Raw genomic sequence first — 27,774 nt, 5'->3', positions numbered from 1 at the left:
TCACAAAACATCTTATAATCTTTGGTGTTGTGCAAATTACGCTATGGATAGCACTCGTGCACCAAACATTGCCCCGGCCCATTGCCAATTACTCCTAAGGCCTTAAGTCCAAGATTTTCATATAATCTTGCTATCAAATAGAAAAGATAGGACCCCATATAGAATTGCTTTTGATTTTGTACGGTCCTAAGTTACAATTCTAAATTCTTGCTTATAATCCTAGCCCAGTCAAATCTTCTTTTTCCATTTTCAATTCCATCAATAAAATAATACATCCAAATCTCGAATAGCATACCTTGAGCTAAGCCCATGATCCGGCTGAGAAGCACAATGAGATTGCCATACTCCGATTTGAAATATAACACGGTGAGCCTTGATGATCTAGTAACTCCCTTTTTGTCTTCATGTAACCAATTTTTCTTTAGGTGAATGAAGAAAGCCTCTGATTATCCTGAAATGACTTGGCCACCTGATCCATCATTACCACTATCATGCCTTTGTACTGGGGGATATTAAATGCTTCTTCGACCACTTGTTTGTCGATGTTGGCTAACACTCTTTTCCCTTCATCAAAAATGATGGACTTGGTAACAATATCAAACTGGGATGCACACTCCATTATCAATTCTAGACAAGGCAAGTAGGAGAGAAGGCCACCACATGTACAATTCCGCTTTTGTAGATTTTTTTTGCCATCGAGGATTGCCCTTCCTTCAATTTGTCCTTTAACTAAATCATGTTCACTATACCGATATTGGTGTCACCTATTTGCCTCACTTTCGAGAAGAAGGTGATCTTAGGCATCATGTCTTCCTTGTCTTTTTTGGTGTTCATTCCCTTTGGGTTCTTGCTTGCACTAACATCTACCATCCTAAACACTTATTTCTGCCACTTCGTTCTACATGATATGGACTATACTTATTGATCTCCAACCTTCTTTCTATCGATGGAATCTAGCTTATTTCTGCCTCGCTAAGTCCTATCTCTACACTTATCAATCTCCAACCTTCAACCTAGGGGTGGGACTACCACTTATTTCTACCTCTTCGTTACCTTAGGATGGACTACACTTATATCTCCCAACTTCAACCTAGGGTGGTCTAGCTTATTTCTGCCTCACCAAGTGTCCTATCATGAAATCTACATTTATCTCTCCAAACTTCAACCTATCAATGGGATGATGAAGTGGTGGATGATGAATGCAAGAAGAATATAAGGGAAATGAACCAAGCAAGAACAAAGAGTGGAATCCGCCTTTAAACCAATCTTCACCTCTAAAATGAATAGAATTTTACCTTAATTTTGTTTTTACCAATAATCAGGCCTTCTTCAAATTCGGATTAGATTTCGATATTTCAAGCCTCCTTGCAAATAATGATGCCCTAGCAAAAATCAAAATTTTGACCTCCTTGAAATCGCCCAAATTTGCCAAAAAATCAGACCTTGGATCATGTATCTCCTTTACCACATAAAATCGCCCAAATCTAAGGCAAAAATTCGCAGCCTCTAGCAAGTAAATCAGACTTCAAGAAATTGCCCAAGCAAGAGAAAAATTCCAGATTTGCTCCCAAATTGCTTAAGGCATAAATTTGCCCAAATTGGAAGAAGGATAATGGTGCCAAGCAAGGAAAATCTGCTCCAACAAGAAAATCGCCTAGGCTGGAAATTGCCTCTCCAAGAAAAATCGCCCAACACATGAGGAGGAGGAAGGTGGAATGAGCAAATGAGAGAGGGGGGAGCCCTTCTTATACCAAATTTTCCATCTCTCCTAGCTGGCCGACTTGCCCTGGAGGAGAACAAAATTAAATTAGCCATTTATTAATGGCCTAGATTTAAATGCCATGCTAAAATTACTTAGCTTAAACTGAAATTAAGCCTTTTAATTGTCGGTTGTGATCAAAAATTGCAAAATAACATGAGAAAAGCCTAGGAGATGCCAAAATTTTTATTTAAAAACATTTTTGCAATTAAAATATCATTAAAATTGAATTTGGCAAGCCAAAATCAATTTTCAATTTTAATTTACCAAATTCCTTTCAACGTTTAAAAATCTCCTAAGCAATATTTCAACCAATTTAATTAAATTTTGCAATTTAATCCACTTTCAATTTTGCAATGCAATTTTAATTTTTAACAAAAATAAATCATTTTTCTAGCATCCAAAATCGATTTTCCAATTTTTTATTTCACTATCAAAAAAATTCTTTTTCACAAAAAAATTCAAGATTTTCCAAAACAATTAAATCTATAAAAAAAAAATCATTTTGAAAATGTTCAAGTCTATACAATTATATCAAATTTTCAAAATCCGTCTAAGTCCAAAATTTTGCAAATTTACCCTGTCGAATACTGTTCTAACCATCGAAAAAATATGTTGTTTTTGAAATTTGTTTGGCCTAAGGATAAAATTACATGCTCCGGAAAATCAAATTAACACCAAGTGAAAAAAACAAATCACATCCCTCCTTCCTAACCCAAAGGCGTCCAAAGTGTAAAATTTTCAAATTGAAAACTTTTGGACAACTCTAAAAAAACTTGCAAAGGCGACCAAAAAAAAGGGGTCCCCAAAATTTTGGGGCGATGATGTGAAAACTTCACAACAACATTCATCTCAAGCACCTCTCCAAGCACAAGAGTCAGATGGGGAGGAAGAAGAAAGAGAAATAATGATCATATCTCCTCCACAACCACCTAGCAACCAAGGGCCGCTTGCCCAGGGGAATCATTCTTGGCTGCCATAAACCATGATGTCGACTCATTTTCCACTGTATTCGTGCCTACAATTCTCATTTCAGAGGTGAATATATCAGCACTACCTATCACTTATATGGCTCCTCCTATCCTCACAACAGAACAATGTGAGAATTTGAGAAATGTGTTTGACAATTTTCCAACTCTCATAGAGGGACAAGTTTCCCAACTTGATACCTCAGCTCCCAAGGTTTGAAATGTTTATGACGGAGTCATCCCAAAGAACACCTATGGTTCCAATTGTGCAAATGGAGGCATGCAGTATGATGGCGATAATACAATCAGGATCAATGTCTATCATAGCCACTATTCCAGTCTCAGTAGATTAAGGTTTAAGCTTGCCTGCATGGTTAGGAAACATTACCATGAAAAGGAGAAAGATCAAGCTACCACCAAAGAATCTCCTTGAAAAGAAAAATAAGTCCAAGCTTCCAAAGGCAAAGGTTGTCTCAAGAATCCTTCTTGATTCTAAGAAAACCAAATATGTTGAGATCGAGGAGCCTCTGGTAGATAAACCAGCCAAAGAGCTTAATCACTCTAATAACAAGTTCACAAAATTTGAATTTAGGAAATAATCACGGTTAGAGTGTCAACAGGATGCTCAAAATGTGGTCTTTGCCTTGTCAAAGAAGAATGAAGAGATCTCGAAAAAGAAAAATTAGTTGAAGTTGCAGAATGCTAGTCTCAATGAGATCATTTGCCAACAATCTTCATAGCCCGCAGTCATCACACCACAAACAGCTCAAGGAAATCAGAGGGCTAAAGCAGCTAAGGCTTCGTTCGAGGAAGTTATTGAAGAAAGAGTCCAATCAATTAAAGATGTGCTCAAAGTCCTTGAGCATATCAAAAGTGTTGAAGAAAGGTTTCATAATACGATTGCCTCCTTCAATTAAGAGACCACTGTCCTAAAAGAAGATCTAAGCATGTGGATCAAATGGCAAAGGCTGATTTGGATATTTTGATCACATACAACATTATTTTATCCATGGACTTGTTCAATGAGTATCAAGGACTAATGGGTCACAAAGCGCAAGTAATTTTGAAAAGCTTTTGACAAAGACACATAAGCCCTCAAAAAATTGCCATGTCGTGAAAATGGAGATCATGAGTGATCTAAGAGTCATGGGATGCAGAGTACTTACAGAAGATGACAACTTGTTCACCGAAGAAGACATGACTTCAAAACTCACTTACAGAGTTAATGCTGAATTTGATTCAAAGAATTTTGGAGCACAGACTATGAACAAGTTCTCAACATATAAATTTGCAGCCAAACACTTGTGGAATCCTATTGTAGAGAACTACTAGGTTGTAAAAACATCTCATGCCAATGCAGTCAAGGTGGACACTATTTCACAAAAGATGAAGCCAGATCTTCCAATGCTTCATGATAGTATCGCCAAATAGAAGGCTTTTGTTGGCAATCTTCGAGATTGATTCAACTTTCTCCTATCATTTTTAGTTTTTAGCATTTTCAGCTTTGTAGATTGCATAAGATAAATTACATGTAATTCAATTACACGAACCTTCACTGCATGTAATCCAATAAATCTTCTTTCCTAGATTGATTGAGTCAAGGTGGTTGAGTTTCTCCCACCTTTTTCTCGTTCTTTGTCTCAAATATTTTTCCTATATAAGGAGTGGACCCCTCATTGAAAAATGATCTTTTATTAGAAAGCTCTACCGAACTTATGCAAGCATAACTATGATTGTGTAGCACAACTTTGAAAGAAAAGTGAAAAGAAAGAAGCATTTGGAATCTAAGTTGTGACTAGAAACAATTGTGATAGAACAAAATGGAAGCTGATTGTGATTCGTTTCTATTATTTTCCATTCATGTTATTATTGTATGTTTAAATAGAGCATGGTGAATATAAGAAACAATTGGAGCCGAAGCTGTGACTGGGAGCAATTGTGGTAATATATAGACTAGAAGCTATGATTGTAGCTTATATTATTGTCTCAAATTCACACAAATAGTTAGAAATCCTCTACTTCTAGAAGTCTGTGCGCCCCAATGGTAGAGATTTTTCTTATAGAATAGATAAAACTAGACATAGATCTAAGTCGGTACACTTTCAATTAGCTTGTGAGTTGGCAATCAGTATCAGTATCATTGTTTCCGGCTTTTTGATAGAAGTGTAGTGTAAGAGATTCAACTTGCTTGCAAGTAAGTGGATTATTTCCTGAAAGAAAGAGGAATGAATATTGGTAACACCCTATAACGCATCTCTTAACTTCTTGCTTACCTTGAGTTGATCCAAGGAATGGTAAGAAGGGGGAGCCTTCCCTTAAAGGTAGGAGAGACTTGGTCTCTCACGTTGTGGCTGGTCTGCCTATTTTGCGACTGAATTTGCATAAACTGTCGGTTACAGAATATCCACTCAACAATCTTGCTACACTCTAACCAAATGTTATTAAATTTTACAAGCTTCCCCGATGAAATAATGATCAAAATGAAACCTTCCTACATGTTTGGAATTTTAGAGCTTCCTAAGCTGTCCTTAGGCCAAGTCTATGGGCACATTCATGTACCGTACCCAAATAAAGTTCACAGTGAGAAATTAGCTTATATTTTGTTAAAATTGATGCAATACTGCTTTGAGATTGTTACTATAAATTTTAAAATTGTTATGATCCTTTCTGGAGAAGAGACTGAACTGTTTCTATATCCCTGATGCCTAATCTGAAATGCTGAAGATTGTGACCAATTTCAGTCTTTCTAATTTTTTAGTACAATTTATGGTACTGGTTGCTGTGCCCACCCACTATATTAATAAGTTGCTAATCAGCTCAATGGATCAACCACAAGGTTTCCACTCTTACTAATTCTCACTAACTACAGCACGTATCATAAAAAAAAACCTTATAAATAGGGATTTACTGATTAAAGAAACTCGATCTAGATTTAAAAAGATTAATCGTATACCTTCTCATTAGCTTGAAAGGCTACCTCTCTAGCAATGTCTCTGTTCTTTGCATTTCCATTCTGAGATCTTATCATAAACTTTCCCCTATAAGAAAACCTATTAGACCTGGTGACTGGTATACCTGAAAGGGCTTGGGTGAATAAGTTTGTGTAAACATCTGCTGCTGAACAAGTGTCGGGCCTTAAAACTTTATCAGGTCTCAAAGACAATAAATCAGATCTTATTTTATGACCTAAGGTCTGATGGAAACAACATGACTTGACTGAAAGTCTTTGGTCTAAATATGGGGAAACTTGTAAAGAAAGAGGAATTGCAGAGAAAATTGAGACAGAATTGTGAGGACTTAAACAAACTGGGTTACCCATCAACTTCAGTAGGAATGTTTAAATATTCCAAGACTGAGATGACCTAATCATTTGTGTGACCTGCAAGCAAAAAGTAGTTTAAATTCAAACTATTGTCTATAAATTCAATTCCAGTGCTTAATTTCACAACTAAGATGCTTGATTGACACAAAAAGAAACACATAAGAAATTTCTTCACGTATTGAACATGCTCTCCGTAACTTTTACTGGTACCGTAACTGATCTCAATTTCATAGTAATAAACAATAAATAAACCTTTAAGTGAAGGAAATGAAGCCCTTATCTGAACAGAGGCTTAACACTATCATCTAAGAACAATTCTATATTATTTTACTCATTTTTAAAGAGGCCGTCACCTGGATGATCTTGTTATATTGAGCAGCTTCCTAGCATTGTTGAAGCTGCTTCTACTCTCAGACAGAATTTCTGGTTTAATCGTGACGAGAGGAAAAGACATTCTAAGAACAATATCTGTACCAAACATTTCTTGAAGTTTATCCCTGGAGAGAATGAAAACTTAACAAGCATTCATAATTTGGCTGCATCAAATGTCTCCACCATAACCTCAACTGTAGCTGGGTTTGGAAATGCTTTTGGTGGTCACTGCGTTATCAAGAAGCTACAAATCAACAACTAAATCCTTTTTGTTAAAGAAACAAGAGTATAAAATTGAACTTGAAGAAAGAACCGTCCAGCCATATATGTAGCTTATCATCAATAGATTTCTCTACTCAACACATTTCCCCTATTCCCACATGAGGCAAACTCAAAATTGAAATATATGGACATCATAATCAACTAAACCTAACAAGCTCAACACATTCAATTCAAAGAGGATAGCTATTCAAACATGGGTAGTTAAATCAGATTAACATATTGAGACCAGATTCAGATTTATTTTGACAACAAAATATAGGCCAAAGGATCTACACTGCAGAAATTTAAAACAAGTTCAAATAAACTGAAAATGCACGCACATATGATCAGAACTAAAAAACAAAGCCTAGTACAGGTTTTATTGTAGGACAAGATACACAAGCTATACTATGAGAACAATAAGAAGCAGGTACTTTGATCACAATAACATTCCAAATTCCGGAAAGGTTCTCATTCCAAAAGAGTAATATATGGAAAAACAAAAAGGGATAAGGGTGAAAAATTGAAATCCAAACATTTTGAAATTCAAAAAAGAAAACTACAGACAACAGAAGAGTATCAAAATTGTACTAGTATTAAGCTTGAAGCCCACCATAATGTGGAAGTTGTATAGGTGTATATACCAACTCACCAAAAAAAATGAAAATCCTAAAATAAGATAAAGCCTGACCAAAAAACAGTTTCCCCGATTATGTTCCAGCAGAAAGTTGGAGGCTTACCTCTGAACTTGTCCAGGTTCATAAGTATGCAAGCTTATGGAGCATACATTAATGTGAAATCATCGGTGTGATTAATACGCTGGAATTCAGTACCTATCCAAGCTACTTGCCAAAACACTATCTATGCAAAAATGAATTAAGAAAAAGCCCAGGAAATGGAATTGTTAAGCAGTACTTCATGTTCAAATCCCAAGACATGTTTATTGTTGAAATTGGTTAAATTACCATGTACAACTGTTGATATGATATAATCAACAAGCAGAATTTCAAAAATGCTAGGAGAAGGCAGTGAAATCCGAATAAGATACTGAAATATAATGCTGATTTAAATTGTTAGAAGAAAGTGAAACCTCAGACTCGTATTCAATTAGAAAACTTGGCAAAACTCAGAAATTGAAACAGTTAAACAGTACATGGGAAAACATTAAGGTTTGATTTTGACAATTTCAAGTTGATTTACCATTGTTTGACAGATTTGGCCAAGCCTGCAAGTTGAGGCTGTGGAAGCTGTTGTGAATGACTCAGACTTGGATCTGCAAGCTCTCACCCATATGTTTGAGACTTGGCATGCCTTACTGGGTTTCAGATCCACAAGCCATTATGGAGCTTTTCCAAGTCTCAAAACACAAAGTGAAACCCAAAGAATAGATTATATGCAAAAAGACAAACACGGACAATATTCTGTCGTATTCTTTAAATATATAGTCAATGTAGGCCCATTAAGGTTATGGGAAAGAAATAATATGAACATATGCTAAATTATATTTTTATTTAAATTGAAGACCTACTCCAGCAAGCCATGATCTAGTCATACGTTGAAAAGCTGAGTGTGGGATACAAACAAATTCTAATGGGATAGACATTTGAAGGAAAATGAGAGCATCCCAGAAAGCTATCTCAGATCAGTATGTACATCCAGTAACCAATGATTTCTTCAATAGCTTCTAATAAGTACATACTACTATGTCATAGAAGCAGAAACAGGCATAGTTGATTTCTCACAATTAAAACCTTAAAGGAAATTCCAATTTACAAATCTAAGTATTTCAGCAGCATTATGACATATAGAATTAATATACTACAATCATGAAACTAGAAGAATGAGACAGAATAAAAACCACAGATATACGTGGGAAAATCTGCCCAGCCCCACACTCCAAAACATCAAGAAAATGTATTATTCAGTGACAAGTTAGAATACGTTTTCAGCCTTCACATGGAGATTTACATCTTGCTCCATCCTAGAAAAAATCCAACATAACCCTGTGTAATGAACTCCTCGTCTATCTCTCACATCTCTTCAATAACACATTGTATTTATAGGGTTTTCATGTAAAAGGAAATTGCTTCTAAAGCATCTACATTCAATGTATTTACAACCTATTAAAAAATTCTTTTGTGCACAACTCTTGCATAAAAACAAATCCAAGAGAATATGCCAAAAAGATAAACTTTTTTTAATTTTTGCTCCAAGTCTATCCTTGTAGAAGATTTGGTCTCATTTAGCATTATTCCAAAAATGTATGAATAATTAACCAATAAAATATAATAAGGTTGAGTCACCTTGTCCAAACAATCTCCCACTTGACAAAGACCTTATAGGAGGCAAACTGATGAAACTATGTCATCACAACCATCCATGAAACCACATTCACCTCAATACATGCTCTCGTGCTCCAACTAGACACCTGTCCAAACAAAACAAGCATTAGGTCCTAGTGATAACAAAGGCTACAGAACATTGCCACCACTCCATTGCATTAATGAGCTATACAGAAGCATCAAAATCATCAGCTTCTTAGCCAAACACAACTATGAAGTAATATTCCAAAAAACAAGATAAAACATCAACTAGAGCAACAACCAAACTGATTGCTCCAATCCAACTAATAAACCCAAAAGATTGAAAATAAAATCCACAGCAAATGATAACCCATCCAATCACTCGTACCTCAAAGGTATCTAACATCAGAAAACTCATACCAACAACATAACCAACCCATAGACTGCAACCTCAAGCTCTATGTGCAAACCAGTTGATGAAGACCAAGCACATACAAGAACTCCCACTGCATGGGTAATGTCAAATCTGAAAGATCAGAGGCATACCGAGTCTACCGATAACAACACAAAGAAAGTATAACCATGTAGTACCAAGAACCATCCACAAAGATATGCAAAATCCTGTAGCAAAATTGCTGCAAGAAATATCTCTCATCCAGTCTCCACAACTCTCCTATGTTCTCCACATTCAACAAAGAAAAGAGATCAAGGAACTGCCATGTCATCTCCAAAAAACAATGAAGTACAAGTGATAACACATGACCAAAAAACAGTGATCACCATAGTTCCAACTAGGATCTCAAAAAGCAATGTTATGTGAACCCAAACATCCAAGAAGATATTCAAGACCAAAGAGAGAACTTGTAAATCATAAGCTTGTAGCATGTCTGTTACATCCCCTATTTTCAATTCTTAAAAATACTTTGTTTAGCCGATAAGGCTTCAAGCAAATTGGTTATGTTTGATTAAATTAGTTACTTATTTTGTTCTCAAGTGAAATGGAAATGTTTTTTAGTTATTCATTATATTCAAATGAAAATTAAAGATATGGGTCGATCGTTATGCTATCTCATGATTTGGAAATGGTTAGTTTATATGATTATTAGTTACGACAACTAAACTATATATGTATGATGTGGAAATATGCTTTCACCACATTATTTTCTCTTGCAGGATCGCGGCGAGGGGGGGGGGGGGGGCATTGGCAGAGAGGGAATAGGGCACATGCAAAACAACCTGCCACTGCGCCAACAGGTATGAATCTAAACCACCATGTTCAAGGGAAGCTGACTTGGCAAACTAGATTATGCCAATGTCCACCATGAGCTAACTAGGTCGTCAAATCTTTAAAATGCATAAATATATATTCACTTGAATAATAAGCGAAGTAGAAATATTTGTTACCTTGGATTTGAGAATTTGGATGCTTTATAATCCTTCCTGTGATGTCAGGCATGATTTATTATAATGATACACATAGTATTCACATACATTTGTACATGTTACATATATGTATATGTATGTATACATATATTTAAATATAACGTATATGTAAGAATGCATATATTTAAAATATAACGTGTACATATATATGTGTAAATAACAACTACAAACATATGTAAATAATATAAGTATTGTTATAGCAAATCATGGTAAGGATTTATTATTTTCTTCTTATGGACAATTAAATTAATACATGGAGTCTATCGGCCACATTTCATTCCTCCTCATTTGGGCCCCTTGCATTTTGTATTCAAGATTATAACTCATGCTTGCCACCTTGTGTATATCCCATGCACGTAACTCCCTTTATTGATCGATCCAAGACATGAAGAGCCAATCATCATTCTATTTTAAAAGAAATTTGCAGCTTCACACGAATTCACTCTCCTTTTTACTTGCCTTGTTTGCGATTTCATATAAGTTTTGCAAAAAAAGGCTAATCCTACACAAGCACCAAATAGTGGCCATTAAAGATTAGATTTCTAAAGCTCACAGTTTGGAGCAAAGGGAAACCATCTTATTCTTTTTGCAACGCAGCTCTGTTAGGTCACAATTGTTATCTCTCCTATGACATTACTGTCATTATATGGTAGCTTGGTTTATGACAAAAAGGGTCTACATTCTTAGCCTAGTGTGATTTAACGGGTGCTTGCATTTCCATTCATGTTTTCAAGTTCAGCTAGATATGTGTATAAATATAGATGCAGTTACATCTATTTCTTTCAGTTTTATGAAATAATAGTTAAAATGTTCATTTAGTAAATGATCTCTCTTTCCTATGTTCTAATTGTTATTGTAATTAAATAAAAGAAGTAGATCATCATTTGTTAGTTAAGGCATTTCACAAGAATATGTTAATCTACTATAACTGTTAATCCCAAGCATGTGAATATGTAGCTAGTTTATTTTGAATGTTCAACTATAGAGAAAGTCAAGGCTAGGAAAGATGGTTGTTACATATAGTATCAGAGCACCAAATTCGACATTGAACCTTGAGCTCATCATTGTTTACTAGGGAACTAAAATGTAATGTTTGAAATGGGAACAAGATGAGAACCCAAATGACAACTTGGAAGAAACCTCGTCACACTATTCATTTCTTTCTAATTAAGAATATGCCCAAATTTGATTACTCGTATTGCTCCATACCCAGGGATGATGAGACATTAGCCCATGCCTTAATTAGGATCAAGGAAAGAGTTAGATGGACTCCTTCCAGGAAGGCAATCATGAGAAACAAACTCATCCAAATTTGGAATGCTAAACAAACTCACTTATGATATATCGTGTACCTTGTAAGGGCAAGATAAGCCCAAGGAAGGAAACGGACGACATACCCAAGGATAGGGTGTCCGATTTCCTTAAAGAGTAATGTTAGAAAAAAAATTGGACTCACAGCAGTGGGGAAGTTTTGTAAATAAATGAAATTCCAATTGCAACAGAAACTCATTGTCTTATTTATTTGAGATTAATGAAGAAAGTGATGAGAACTAATGGAATTGTGCACTTGCTCATCCTTGTCATTCTAAGCAATCAGTTATTGTCTTTCCTTCTTTCTTTCAAATGGTAAACATATATATATAAATGTGTTATGGATGGATGAACCAATTATATTTCAGGAACCTTAACCAAACGATATGGCAAATAGTGAAAACAACAACCACCATGTGCAAAATGAGATATCCAGGGAGGTTAACTCTCAAGGTTCTATGGACTAACTGGTCCAAGTTACTTGACACCCAAACCAAAATGGAGAAGAAAATGAATGACTCAATAACCCAACTTGGGCATGAAGACACCCACTCCTCACCTCATCCTAGAGCCGAGTCAGAACCATCTGCCCATAGTGGACAACAAGGCCCCCTCCAACACAGTGTAAAAATCAAAAGAAAAAGAAAATAGCTAGTGAGTTGTTTATCAAAATTAAGAAGATCAAGCCCCGTAAGTTTTCAGGATCTGAGTCTGGGAATGTCGTTGAGGCATGGTTGACTGAAATGGAGAAATATTTCGACATCAAGAGCTTCTCCAAGTCCTCAAAGGCATTTTGGTGAATCTACCAGCTTACTAGGGAAGCTACTACATGGTGGGAAAATAGTAGGAGGGAATTAAATATTAAGACCACTAACATCACCTGGGTTAAGTTTGTCGCTATCTTTAAGAACCAATTGTTACCCTAATCCATATATAATCAGAAGGTGTTAGATTTCCAAAACCTTAAGCAAGGGGACCTGATCGTGAATGGATACTAGGAAAGATTCACATGACTGCTGAAGTATGTTCCTGCCTGCCAACAAAACGAGAATTTCAAGGTTAGAAAATTTATCATGGGGTTGAATAACAGGATTGGGGGAGCCATAGATGTACTAGAGGCCCTCGAAAAGGCTATCGTAAAGAAGGATGATTGCATCTATGAGAATAAGAGGAAGACCGACTGGAGTTCATCTAGTTCAAAACCAGGGACTCACAAAAGGAGCTTCAACTTTAAGACCAACGAACACAATTTCAAAGGGAATAATAGTAAAAATTTCAAGGGAAATTCCAGCAATAGCAATGGCAACAAAAGGAATGAAAAGAAGGGACCAACTAAAGGTTGTTTTGTTTGTGGCGGAGACCACTATGCCAATCAGTGTCCTAGTAAGGGCACCTCTAACCAGCAAATGCGTCCTCCCTTACCACTTCAACAAACCGTTTTCTAGCAAAGGATTCATGGAGCACTAGACAACCGTCAAGCAGAGCAACAATTGGGACCCATAGAAACCCCGAGTATGATATATGGAACCCCCATTTCAATATTAATTGATACTAGAGCCACTGAGTGTTTTATATCTCCAAAATTGTTAAGTAGATTTCCAAAAAGAACTGGATTTGACTATTGAGTATGCAAATTAGTCAAAGGCTCAAGTAGACCAATGTCTTTTGAGGCTCAGGTAGACTTTCCAAACTTATTATCATGGGGGTCAATCGGCTTACTAAACATAAGGTGAAAGTGGATTGTCTTGCCAAGACAATAGAATGCCTAGATGACCAAGGGAATCCTATGAACATTCAAGGAATACTACATGAAGTGAAAACGCATCAAATACCAACCATGCAACTTAAGAGATGTAGAAAAAAGGGTGTGAGATCTATGCAGTAAAAATAGAAGATCTAAATGAGAATTAGGAAAAAATTTATCAAGATGATTACATTCTAGAGGAAGGGGAAATTAGAGAAGGAATGAAGGAATCCTTTGCGGAAAAGTACCCTTATCTTAGGAACTATCAAGATGTGTTTCCAGAAGAACTACCTGGGTTACCCCCTTCTAGGATATTTGATTTTACCATAGATTTGGTACCAAGAGCAGAACCCATATCCAGAGCAGCATACAAAATGACTACCACAAAGCTGATGTAGTTGCAAGTACAGTTACAAGAATTATTGTATAAGAAGCTTGTATGCCCTGATGTTTCTCCTTAGAGAGCCCTAGTGTTATTTGTTAAGAAAAAGGATGGGACCATGAGGTTCTGCATAGACTATAGAATGCTCAACAAAGTCACCATCAAAAATAGATACCCACTTCCTTGGATTGATGATTTATTTGATCAGTTGAGAGGAGCATCAGTGTTTTCTAAGATTGCTCTTAGATCGGGTTATCACCAACTCAAGATCAAGGAAGGCATTCATAAAATAGCCTTTAGAACCTGTTATGTTGACTATGAATTCACAGTTCTGCCCTTTGGGTTGACCAATGCCCCTGCAACCTTTATGAATCTTATGACTAGTGTATTTCATGATTGTTTAGACAAGTTTGTGTCGGTATTCATTGATGGTATCCTTATCTATGCTCGGAATGAGGAGTGCCAAAAACACCTAGAGATAGTTCTACAGAGGTTGCGTGAGCACAGGCTGTATAAGAAATTGTTTAAAAGCTCTTTCTATCAAAAAGAGATTCAATATCTAGGACATATTATATCAGCAAAAGGAATTGTAGTGGATCCTGCCAAAATCAAGGCAATCAAAGAATGGTCAATACCTAAATATGTGTCAGAAGTCTGAAGCTTCATGGGTTTATTCGTGTTCTACACAAAATTCGTTGGGGACTTCTCTCAGATACTACATCCCATAACTAACTTGTAGTAGAAGGGGAAGAAGTTTGTTTGGTCAGAAAAGTGTCAAGCAACTTTCAAATATTTGAAGGAGAAACTCACTACTGCACCGATACTCAAAGTACCAGATCCTAAGGGTCACTTTTTGGTCATTATCGACACATCAGGAGAAGGATTGGTGGACCTTTTGATGCAGGAGGACCGAGTTATTACATGAGTCCAGGAAGTTAAAGAATTATGAGCAGAATTATGCACCCCATGATTTAGAATTAGCAACAAACATTCACGCTCTTCAAATGTGGAGACACTACTTGATTGGGAAACCATTTGAACTCAAATCAAATCATCACAGATTGAATTACATGTTCACTCAACCCAATCTTAATACTCGTCAAAGAAGGTGGTTGGAATTCTTAGCAAACTATGATTTTGAGATCAACTATATCAAAGCGAAGGAAATTAAGTAGTTGATGCCTTGAGTAGGCGAAGACATATCTCGGCCACAATAACAATAAATATCGGACTTAAGGAGCAAATACTTCAATGTCTACCAAGAGATGATTTCTATAATCAAGTGTGCCAAGCCCTCCGAATATATCCTTATGACATCAGATATGAAAGTTACTACTTGGAAACAAATTGACTCTTAAGCTATAAGGGAAGAATGTATACACCTAAGGATTATGAAATCCAAAGAATGATTTTGAGGAAATCCATGCTGCTCCATACTCAACACACCCAAATGAAGTCCCAAAATGGAAATGGCAAGTAATTAGCATGGATTTTATTCAAGGAAATTTAATCAATGGGACACCAAAAATTGGCCATAAATCTGTAAAGGAAAATTTCAAACTTCATGGAGTTCCAAAAAAGATTATATCAGACAAAGATGCTAGAATTGTTGGACTTTCCGGGATTGCTACAAATGTAATAGCACTGCCATAATATTTGGTATGTGTTTTCTAAAGGCAGCTCTCTCTCATATTTATATTAAGCATAAGTCATGAAGAGACATGTCCCTTCAAGGGACATGTCTATTTGTTAATTTGATAATTCATATAATAGCGAATTATTTATATATATTCACCTAGTACTCTAAGTATTGGCCTATCAAAATATCAACACATGATATTCACCAAGTACTCAATGAGGTTTGATATCTCATCTGATCTCTGACTATTAGCCTATCAAAATATCAACACGTGATACTCACCAAGTATTCAATAAGTTTTGATATATATATAATATCTGATTATCGGCCTATCAGAATATCAACACATGATATTCACCAAGTACTCAATAAGTTAATGGCCTTTTACATGACATTCACCAAATACCTATCATATCTCTATACAAATAACTCATAGACCGTCAAGTGAATGACATCTAACACTTAGTTGTTGATTTACAAGATATAATCTATTGTAATCTATTTCAATATTTACATAAAAAGTATATCATGATTGAAGTTATTGTAGATCGTCACCTTCCAATAACTTTTGCAAATACAAGTGATAATCATTTGAAGTTGTCACTTCCTCATGATGTACATAGGGGGCAAGCCCATACACACATGAAGTTGCCATGGATATCTATCATGTGGTGTTGTCATGACATCCACCATGAATCATATTAGAGAAAAAGGTTTTCACCTTAAACTTATCTCTCATAGAGAAGAATGTATTACAAGGGATTTCACTTAAAACTTCTTCGCGAAAAAACACTAACCTTTTGACCTCCTTCTCAAGGTTATTTCCAATAAGGTATCAAAACTCCCTCTAAATCTGAAACATATCCTCTACCTACTCCCTCCTTTGTCCAAGGTTGCCTCTAATGAACTGTTATGCTCCCTAGTTCAATAAATATCCATCTATCCAGGAATGTTATAGTCTAGATATCCTTGGTTCACATGAAACTTCATCCCATGAATCATTGTTCATTTAACTACTACAATTTTCTAATTAGTAGAGAAATCATCTCAGCATAGTCTACTCCTTCTGAACCAATATGACCAAGATTTTAGGAAGCAAACTAAAAAATATCAACTACCTACTCCCTCTCTAATGGATGTGCCAAACTCCCTCTTGTTATAGAAGGGTACTCATATAAGGTAGCATGCCTAATGTACCATTCTTTTTGTTTTCTACAAGAACATCCTCAAAGACAAGGGACAAGGTCAAGGTAAATAACTCTTATAGTACATATGGAAATACAATTAAGAGAGAATATAGTGATTAGATAAATGTAATACTTTAAGCTAATGAATACTTATCTACACATCTTTGATACAAGTTGCTCCAAAATTGTTCTCACATCCCATTGTGAATGCTCCATGCACTCAGACCAAGGCACTTTCAATCATATTTTTTCACTCCAGAAACCCTAATAGTAACACCAATCGTTGATTCTATACAATGTACAGAATATCCATGATTGAAGTTAAAGATTTGTGCTTGGGCTAAGAACCAATCTGCAAAGAAATATATTGCTAAATTCCTTATTCGATCCAACAAACACAGTTGCCAAATGTTGCCCAAATACAATGTTATTTGCTGACTATTAACTTCAATAGCTGATTTTCCTTGGAATGACCAGTTGAGACAATTCAGAAAAGGAATTAGAATATGAGGGCAAGTTTTAGAGAGGGCCACTAGACATAATCTACATCACTTATCAAGTAACAAAGCTCTATTCCATGATGTCAATCCATACTGACTAGAAAGACCCACTGAGCATCATCCTCTTGAAGCTAAAGACGATGCTCTAGCTAACAATCTCCTATCACGATCTGTCACCGGATGGAAGCATGAACAAACAAGCTTGATCATGTAATTAAGGTCCTTTGGAGGCCACTCACGATCAATTTTCTTTCAATCAATCTTGATGTTGTGCTTTGAAAGACTGTCTTCTTGTGTTCTCACCCTTATTGTGTAGTTATCAAGAATAATATAATATAGTTGAGTGTAGTAATCAGAATGAACCCCCAGAGCGGCAGATGTCGATTGTATAAAATGCTTAGAGTAATTGCGCTACCAATAATTTCTTGAATGTTAGCTCCAATCAAATAAACCTCAGCCATAAGCCACAACACAAGTCTAGCCTGACTATGTACATGAAAACTTCAGTTCTTGATGGTGCACTTATGCTTGAGCAGAAGTAGTACTTGCATATTTTCCATCCACGCACGAGTGAAGTGTCCATGGAAATTAACCCAGCTAGCAAATTAGTTTTGGATATGTGCAATTGAGTTCTACAAATTGGACAAGATTTGTCCCCTTCCAGCCATGGATAACGGCAATAGGCATGAAAATGTAGGCTTGATGGAAGGACATATTCTTCCTTCATATGAACACCTGAGATTATTATTTGAGGCAACCTTGCCACATCCTTGCTATCGGCAGATAACTCAACTTCCACCTGCTCACGAGATTGTCAAATTAGGCAGCCAACGGGTTGAGTTAATTAAAAACATTTTAAACTATGTTAGTGGACTGATGGAAATAATCTCCATCTAGTAACTTATTAAGTTAGCTTATTGTTCTATTAAATTCTTGTATTGAAGGATTTATTGGGAAACAATGAAGGTTCTTGATTGGAGCATTTATGTCAACAGATTATAAAGTTTGTGCCCTCGAAATACTTTTGCCAAGAGCATTGCCAATATCTCTTAGTTGCTGGAGAATAACCATGTTGTCTGCTTCTCCTTTCTTAGTAAGCATCATTTAGACTGAATTTACACACGACTAAGGTTTCCAATGGATTCAGATATTACTCAAATGACAATGTTGAAGTTGGAATCCAAATTAGCGTCTTCTGAAATCTTTGTGCAGCAGCCACTTTATATTTCTCAATTGAACAATTTGGATCTGCAGTGGTGATATGGTCCAATTGAGATGTACTGCAGAATATATGCTTCTTGTTTCATTGTCAAGAGCTCCTTGGGCACACCAAAAATGGATACACATCACGACATTCCAACTTACACTAACGAACTTCAGAAGCACTTCACAGGAAAGATGGAACGGACTTGTCTTCAACCTTGGGTAATATAATTGAAGGAATTCTGGTGCACCTTTAACGTGTTATATTTCATCACCATATTAAGACTAAAATTTGATTTCAAACTACAGTAAAGGGAGATTATTCATCACCCTCGCACAATTTATATACAAATCCTCTTTTACAATTTTCATCAGGTCGTTGGTTCGAGCATTGCAACAAATTGCAATGAATTTGAAAATATTTGTAAATTTTCTTGCATTGCTCTGCATTTTCTCTTGGCTAGTGGCGTCTGTCTGTCTAGCGACAAAATCCCGATGGATCGTAGATGAAGAAAGAGGTGGAGGGGTAAAGTTAGCGCGTGTTAATCTAGTTTCCCATCTTGAGCCCATGGTCATGGAGGGACTAAACTGTCAGCACCTAAATTACATTGCAAGCACAATATCTTCCCAAGGTTTCAACTGCATATCAAAGTCTTGCATTCATGATGACGAAACCTGAATATCAAAGTCTTGCAGTCACATCGTCCTTGATGTCATTGAATCCAAGCAATGCAAATAATCTTGAAGAATTCAGATTGGATAATCAAGTAAGCCTCAATGGTGTTATTCTAGTCGGACTCTAATTTATAGATTGTTCGAATATATATTGATCAATGTATTCTATAACTTTGTATTGTCAATTCCAGTGTAGTCTTTGGATATTGTTTGCTGATTATAATATCTTTTCTACATTTGCAACTAGGCTCTGATACCATGTTGGAATTTTCAAGATTTCTACAAATGTAATAGCACTGCCATAATATTTGGTATGTGTTTTCCAAAGTCAGCTCTCTTTGCTATTTATATTAACCATAAGTCATGAAGAGACATGTCCCTTCAAGGGACATGTCTATTTGTTAATTTGATACTTAATATAATAACGAATTATAGTCATATATATATATATATATATATATATATTGTTGGAATTACAATAGGAAATAGGAAAGGTAAACTTCTTAGGTGGGGTGAATCAGTAGTTTAAACTTTAACTCATAAAACATTCACCACACATCCATCTCATATATTCAATAAGTAAACTGAAATACCATGTAAAGCATATACATCTAAATCATGTAAACAAGTAAGCATTCACACATATATGACACCAGATATGATTACCCAGAAACCCTCCAATGAAAAGGTAAAATTGGGGTGGGGGATGACACCCACAAATCTTCACTATTGCAGTAATAAAGTGTATCAAATGAAGGTTAAAATGTTTGATCATGAAACATGATCTACCCTATGAAAGGTTTGCCCTATTAAAGGATTACAAGGACTTTTAAGTCTCACCCTACTAAAGGATTTCAACACCCTGTTAGAAGTGTGCCTTGTTAATGGACTTTAACTCACAATGAAGTAAGCACCTTGTTAGAGGATTTCAATATAGCCTGTTAGGACTACTCTGTTAAGAGATTTAACTGATTCGCCTGTTAGAATGACTCAGTATTGATCCTACGGTTAGCACTCTGTTGTTTGATGACGGATCACCTCTAAACTGATGTATTCTTGATCCTTCTTGATCAAATGTCTCTCTATTGTATACTATTCCCTTCCTCTGTTCTCCTTCAACTGATTTTGCAATGCAATTTCACTTCACAATTCCTTAGCCACCATAAATGCTCTGTTTGCACATGCAAAACTTCTCTCTTCGCTCCTTCCACGCAAATATGAAGTTTAGGGTTTGTCCTCCTTAAGAAGACTTAGGTGACTTAGGGTTAGGTATGAATCAATGGTTGTGATTCATCCATTTTGCCGCTTAAACCTTCCCTTTACCTGATTGAATGCATGTAATTCATAGGGATTCCAACTTAAGATTCGTCCTTATCACAAAACATCGTAATTCAATCTTTAAGTCGGCTCAAAAATGGTTTACATAGTAGTTTGTGCCATTACAAACAACTATGTCAAAACTGTGCTACTCGGCATCTGAAGTCTCTGATGCTCGACATATACTGATTTCTATACTATGACTTGGCATCTGAATGACTTGGCTCCCAAATCACTCAGCATACACAGTCTACTCGGCACTCACTGTAGACTCGGCATGCACTATCTTATACATGTTGTACTCGGCATGAACTAAGTAAATAACTTAAGTGTATAGACACTCACTTGTCAAAACCAATTTGAGATCAACAATCTCTCCCTTTGACATGAGTGTCAAAAACACTTGGTCATGCATTAATATCTTTAATCTTACGAGCATAACATATCTCTTATTCGGCTACAGTACAAAATTTCAAAATATTAAAAAATTTTAACAACTTATACCTCAAAATTGATATCTCCCCCTGAGTTGATAGGTATGGTTCTGTGCTAAAAAATTATGTACTCCTGTTGAGTAGATATGCTTCAATTAATACTCTTTGATTGCATGTTGTCTATGTTGTTCTTTGCTTGCTTCGTTTCTCTCCCTTTTACTATCTCCCCCTTCTTCTTTTCTCCCCCTTTTTTATCTCCCCCTTTTTGACACTTATGTCAATGGGCTATACATTGATAGTGTGTTTGTCCAAGAAGGATATATGGACCTCTAGTATAATCTTAAGAGTTGCATCCCACTTTTCACATACTACATCCAAAGACTTAATTTGGATAACCAACTCAACAGCAAGGTGGACTAGGTAGTCTACTGTCTAATGTAGAAAGATTGGGGTCTTTCTTCATAAGATTTTCTGCGTAGCCTAACTCCTTGTGCAAAATCTCCATGTGAGGAGTCAAAGTGGTTTGTATGCTGATCAATTTGGCCCTTATGTTGGTTTCTTCTGCAGATAATGCTGCTAACTGACTCTATGTTTGCAATAAAGCTCTTAAATGTTTTTCACTTTGAGTTGGAGTCATGGGCAATTTAGCTCCTGATGATTGCATATTACTCTCCAAGCTCAGGATGTGATTCCTTGTCTCTTGTGTGAAAAGTGTGGGGTTACACAGTTTTGTGTACAATGAGAAAATGTTCTCAAGTACCTTCTTCACACTTTCTATCTTAGTTGCCAATGCAACTTGTGTAAGTGCTATGTCACCTGATATTTTCTTATTCACTTTGCTTTGAAATTTCTTTTCGGACCATTCTAATAATTTTACATTTGTATCAAGGTCTGCATCACTTAGCTTTTCCACTATATTTGTCAATTGTTCAATGAGTGGCTTTGTCTCATCTGGAGTAGGCAGACTGAATGCATCTAGAAAGATGTCCTTGATATCCAGCAATGCTTGCTTTTGCCTATGCTCCCTTCTAAGCAGTTCTTGATGCTTCTTTCTAGCTAGGGCTTCTTGTAGTATACCCATCTGCTCAATTGTCATTGTGTCATAATCATACTTTCGTAACACAGTCTCTTCATCCAGGCTTACATCTCCGTATTGTATTACCTCTTATGCCTTTGATGTACTTGGACTCTGCGCTGAAATTTGCAATGGTGTTGCATCTGTGCTCGACTTCTAAAGAGTGTGACTGGAAGGAGTGCCACATTTTGGTAAAGTTACCAGGGCTTGAATGGTTGCTTGCTCCTTCAGCTTGGGTGTCAACTCAGTCTCTTCAGGCTTGTCCTTAGCTTCCACAATGCCTTGAATTGCACCTTGTACTTGTGTTGGAGGTGCAGATGAAACTTTTTGATCTGTTTGACTTTGTGTATCAGTAGTGGCTTGAATTTCCACTTTATTTGCTTCAAATGTATCAACCTTTTATGATGTAATTTCTGGTATTTTGTCTAGAGGTTGTACATTTGTGACTTGAGGGGTAATGATAGGTGGTTCTTGTGTATTCACCTCTTCCCTTGTAGTGTCAGTCACTATTTTCTGTATTTCATCTACACTCACTAATACAGGATTATCATACAATTTTGTCTACAGTGTAGATTGATCAAGTATCTTTTTCAGATCTTCCTCTGTTAGGGGGTTGATGTTCTGAGCAATGAGATCGGAAACATCCTTTACTGTTACTATTTTAGTATTTACACTTGTTGTTTGTTGAGGGCTGCCAGCTAGCAGTTGTGTATCTTGTACACTCTGTTCTTGTTGCTACTCTACCTCAGTTGTTGCCTTGTCATCTATATTCATTTCCGTACCTCCCTCAACTGTCCCTTCATTGTTGTCATCTTCTTCATCATCTTTAACCTCTATAGGTTCATGTTCACCTGCTTTCACTGTAGCTAATCCATATGTGACCTTCCACATCTATGTGGACTTCTTCACAACATCTTCAATATTGTTTTGCAATATGCTGAAGGCTCTATATTTTGGAACAAATCTAACTGCATATTTCTTCATAGCCTTAGCAATTTGTGCCTTACTGAGTTCAGGCATAACTTGTGCAAGTGATGTATCCCTTATTTGTCTTTCTAAGTTCGAAAAATAATGTCATTTTTGCTCAACTCTTTCATAAAAACTTTTAGGCATTGAGTTGGCAATTTTTAGTGGGGCTTTCTTAAAATTTGCCACTTGATTCTTCTCAATTTTTCCAATGTTATCAAAATCAATATGAGAAAATCCTGACAAATCTGCATTATTACTAATATTCTCACATAGGTTGTCTAAATCTGAAGCTAGATTGTGACTCACCACTTGGAATTGGCTATTGTCATCTGATTCTGTTCTTTCCTCATCAGATTCAGCTTGAGCAATGTGTTTTCTCCTTGATCTTTTCTTTGCTCCTTCCTGCTCTGTAGGTTGAATCTTTTCTTTTGCCTTTTGTACAGTGACACGTGCACTAGCCCTTGTGGTAGGTGTTGTAGGTTTGGGCTGGCTTGATTTAGCAATCTTCTTGGTTCTTGTCATTGGTTGAGCCTTAGCCTTTCTCTTCTTTTGATCAGTAGGAGTAGGTGCTTCCCTGGCTTCTTCTCCCTTGACACCTTCTGTAATTTCTGTCTCTTCCTCTTGCTGATCTTCTCCCATTCCTTGTGTTAATGCAAGTGGTGCTTGGATCTAGGTGTCTTCTTCCTCTTCATCCTCTTCTTGCTCGGCACCTTCACCAAATGTTGCTTTCAACTTCTTCACCAACTTCTCCTTACTTCTTTATGAATGAGGCAATCTTTAGTTCCATAATGATCTTAGATTTGGCCATTTTATAATTACCAAATGCTTTGGCATCTTTATCTATATCTTCAGCAAGTAATGCAATTATTGCTACAGAGGCCTCATCTAGATTTATTTCATATCCTAATGGCCTTGGCCATCTTACCCTTGGAATTGTTGCTTGAACAAAAGTATAATCAGTATCAACTAGGAAACAGACATCATCATAATGCTTTTCCACTAATGACACTGGAATCCTCAATCTTTTCTTCATAGATTGCTTAAAGTCCTCAAAGTAACTGGTTATTACAGATTCAAAATTTTCACCCAATTGTTCAATGAACTCACCTATCTGTACTGCCACTGACCTGTTTGTTTTCCATGCCATAGTGCCAAATATGAGAAATGTGTTTTGAACATAAAAGAAAATACATATCAAAATAGAACCAAATTTGCACTGAGCACTCTTTGTTTTCTTTATTGCTCCTAGGTTTACAATCAACTACTGTAGTTGTAGCTCGGCAAGATCATATATATGATACTTCTTGACAATCTTGTAACCCACATCTACTGCAATACAGGGCACATTGTTCAATCTACTTGATTGGTAAAACTTGTGTGCAATTACCCTTACTGCAAATTATATCAATGGATCTGTGATGGTGTCAATAGTCATTCCTCTCTTATTCCACATAGCCCCTGTGTTCTTCTCAATAACATCCTTTGAATCGCTTCTTAAAGTCTTAGGCCAATCTAGGGTTGGATACCCTATTACCCTATGGATTATTCTTTTGGTGATTTTAATTGGCCCATTGTCTAACCAAAGTGAACTATCATGAATTCTGCTCAATACAATCCTAATCCATTCGGTTTTGAAAACATTTGGGAAATCTAGGGCACGAGTTAACCCTTTCTTCTCTACAATTTTGAACTCTTCCCTTAATTCACCGTTTTCACATAGTCTATCATATGCTTGTCTAATCTCCATGTCTCCAATACTCCCAATCTTACAGTTGTAACATTTTTTGACATCTCGAACCATTAAAAATTTCGATTGTATCATGGATAATGCACCAAAGGGGTCTTGTTTATATGCAATATCAGCTATGGCTTTGAAAATCAGTTGTTTGACATCATTACTAACCAGTTGAACATTCAAAACCTCCTTACCCTCTACACCCTGTAATGTTTCCTTGATTATGGATTGATTTTCCTATTTCCTGATTCTGCACCTGCAAGATTGTTAGTAACTTCATGGGTTTAATTAATCAAAGAAATACTATTAAACAAATAACTTAATGTTCTAATCTAACTATTTCCTTTCTTAAAGATGGGTTGTGATCTTATGCTTAATTCTTGGGGGAGTTTTAGCCATTTGTGACTATTTCTCCACTAAGTATCGTCATTCCACACATTGACCCCTCTTCAAGTCTTATGGATGATCGTTCTCGAGACATCCATCCTTCCTAGAAGCTTTCGCAATCTAGGCCTTACGGATAACCTTGATGGTGTATCCATCCTCTCATATGCATGTGAATTAATCCTTTCAGTATACTGACCTTCAAAGGTGTTCAATCTTTGCCTTGCTTCAGTTTAATATTCTCTATTGAATATCTTATTGAAGCCCTTCAGAGGTATTCAATCCTCTGTCTTAAATTATCAATGGAATAATAATGAACTTGCTTCCCCTTTGCTGCTGATAAAAACAAGAGTTTGGAATATTGATCTTTAGCAGGGTCTTCCTTTTTGTCTCACTGGAAAGACTTTATCTTTGTCTTAAGACTCCTGCTATACTATGCCTGTACTGTTTCTTACTTTGTGTATATAAATAATGTTATAGTCTGTTCTGCGGATGCTGTAACTGGCCCTAGTCGGATACACTGCGGATACTGGGAACCTTGTATATATTCTATTTCTTTGTATAATGTTCCTTGTGAGTTCTTAGCAATGTTGTGGTGATTTTCCACGTTCAACAATAATGATGCTTTCCGACTGTAATAATGGTGCTTTCTGTGGTTGTACCTACACTCAAAATTCTGGAGTGAGTCGTTTTTATGACAGGTCTGGCAATGACGCTTTCTGTCGGCTGCTCCTTAATTCCTTCCACTTCCTCCCTGGTTCGATGCTTCCTATTCCGCACGATTGTGAATCTTATATGTTTCCTGAGCGCGTCCAGCAATTGTGACTTTTGATAGGTTTGTAATTAAATCGATTAATTAATCAATTTAGTTAACTTTCGTTCCTCCCTTATTCGCCTATGTTATGTATATTATTTGTTGATTGTGTTATACTTTGATTTTATTATGTAATTTCAATAATAATAATATTGTTGAGTATTTTACAATTTAATCTTATTATTTAAATGTAATTACAATTATAAATATAGATATTTATCATTTATTTATTATTTTATTATTGTGATTGTCCTACAGATTATTAATAATCTTGGTCTTGAGATTTTAATAATAATTATGAATTAATTAAAGTCAATAATGATACTTTTATTGAAATAATTAATTTTATTAAAAAAAAACATATAATTTCATCTTGAAATAAATTTAAAAAATTGAATTTACTACATTAATAATGAAATATAATTTTACATGTAAAGCTCCTGGCTTAGCAGTCAGGGGTTATCACAGTCTCCCCCGCTTGATTTTGCTTGTCCTCGAGCAATTTAATAGTGTCTTCTCTTTCCCAGGTGGCGTCTTCATTGGGTAGATTCCTCCATTTGATTAAGTATTTTGTGATGGTTCTATTCCTCAATTTCCTTTGTTGGGTATCCAAAATGACTTCAGGATTTAAGACTAGATGTCCCTCATCATTTAGGGGGGTAATTCTGCACATGGCTCTATTTGTTTTCCCAATACTTTTTTGAGTAGGGAGACGTGAAAAACATTGTGGATCTTACTTTCTTCAAGGAGTTGTTATTCGTATGCCACTTCTCCAATTTTCCTTAATATCTTATATGGTCCATAAAATCGGGGTTTTAGTTTTTCAGCTCCATTCCTTTTTATTGAGGTTTGTTTATACGGTTGTAGTCTTAGGAATACCAAGTCTCCCTCTTCAAAAGTTCTTTCAGTGCGCCTCTGATCGGCATAGATCTTTTGCTGATTTTGGGCCTGCTGAATATTTTCTTTAAGAGTTTTTAGAATATCAATACTTTGTTGAACAAACTCTTGTGCTAGGGGTTAGACTCGTTCGGGATAGCTTAAAAATTTCTACCAAAATTGACTGATGAATTTGTTGTCTGTATCACTGATTATACTTCGTGGGAGTCCATGTAGTTTGAATACTTCTTTGAAGAATAGTTCAGCTATCTGATGTGCTATTGACTCTGTGGAGACTAGAAAGAAATGGGCATATTTGGTGAGTCAATCAACAACTACATAAACACTGTTCTTCCCCTGTACCATGGGTAAACCTGTTATGAAATCCATGGAAATGACTTCCCACTTCTATTTAGGAATGGGTAAGGGTTGTAGGAGTCCTGCTGGTGGTATTTGTTCAGCCTTATTTCGTTGACATGTCATACATTTCTATACATGCCTTTGGACATCTTTCTTCAATCCTTTCCATGAAAACTTTTCTCTTATTTGTTTATATGTTTTGAAATAACCTTGGTGGCCCGCCATTGGATTATTATGGTATTCCTTCAAGATGGTTTCCTTCATTTTCGATCTAGGGGTAAGAAACACTCTTCCTTTGTATAATATGATATCATTGTGTACTTTGAAATCTTCATGTGGAATGTTCCCCTCTAATATCATACTAGCTTCAGGGTCTTTTGCATATTCAGCAATAATGTCCTCTTTCCAATTTTCTGAAATGCAAGTTATCATCTTGAGGTGAGCGTGTCTAGATAATGCATCAGCAACTCCATTATTTGTCCCTTTTACGTACGCTATGTCAAAATCATATGCTTGTATCCGACTTACCCATTTCTGTTGTCGATCATTAAGATCCTTCTGACTTAGGAAGAAACGCAAGCTGTTATGGTGTGTTTTCACAATGAATTTACCACAAACTAGGTATTGTCGAAACTTGGCTAGAGCATGCATGATAGCTAACATTTCTTTATCATATATAGAGTAGCACTTTTCTGACTCTAAGAGTTTGCAACTCTCAAATGCTATGGGGTGTTTCTTTTG

The 27,774-nt window shown here is 36.1% G+C and overlaps 1 protein-coding gene across 3 annotated transcripts in view; it reads right to left on the bottom strand.

Moving 5' to 3' along the window:
- The window catches only part of LOC149571065 (granule-bound starch synthase 2, chloroplastic/amyloplastic-like), a 202,631-nt gene that overhangs the window by 149,932 nt on the left and 24,925 nt on the right, over positions 1-27,774 (bottom strand). For all 3 annotated transcript variants that reach the window (XM_089812644.1, XM_089812643.1, XM_089812642.1), the window contains exons 2-4: positions 8,986-9,110; positions 6,403-6,649; positions 5,681-6,106 (exon numbers count right to left, since the gene is read on the bottom strand). In XM_089812644.1, coding sequence (XP_089668770.1) covers positions 5,681-6,046 — 366 coding nt within the window. In that variant the 5' untranslated portion in view covers positions 6,047-6,106; positions 6,403-6,649; positions 8,986-9,110. The remainder of the gene's footprint in view (positions 1-5,680; positions 6,107-6,402; positions 6,650-8,985; positions 9,111-27,774) is intronic.

Source organism: Cupressus sempervirens, chromosome 2 (genome assembly GCF_028749045.1).
Source record: "Cupressus sempervirens isolate cs-2001-9-10 chromosome 2, ASM2874904v1, whole genome shotgun sequence".
NCBI classification, from domain to species: domain Eukaryota; kingdom Viridiplantae; phylum Streptophyta; class Pinopsida; order Cupressales; family Cupressaceae; genus Cupressus; species Cupressus sempervirens.
This window is presented reverse-complemented; position numbering and strand designations above follow the sequence as displayed.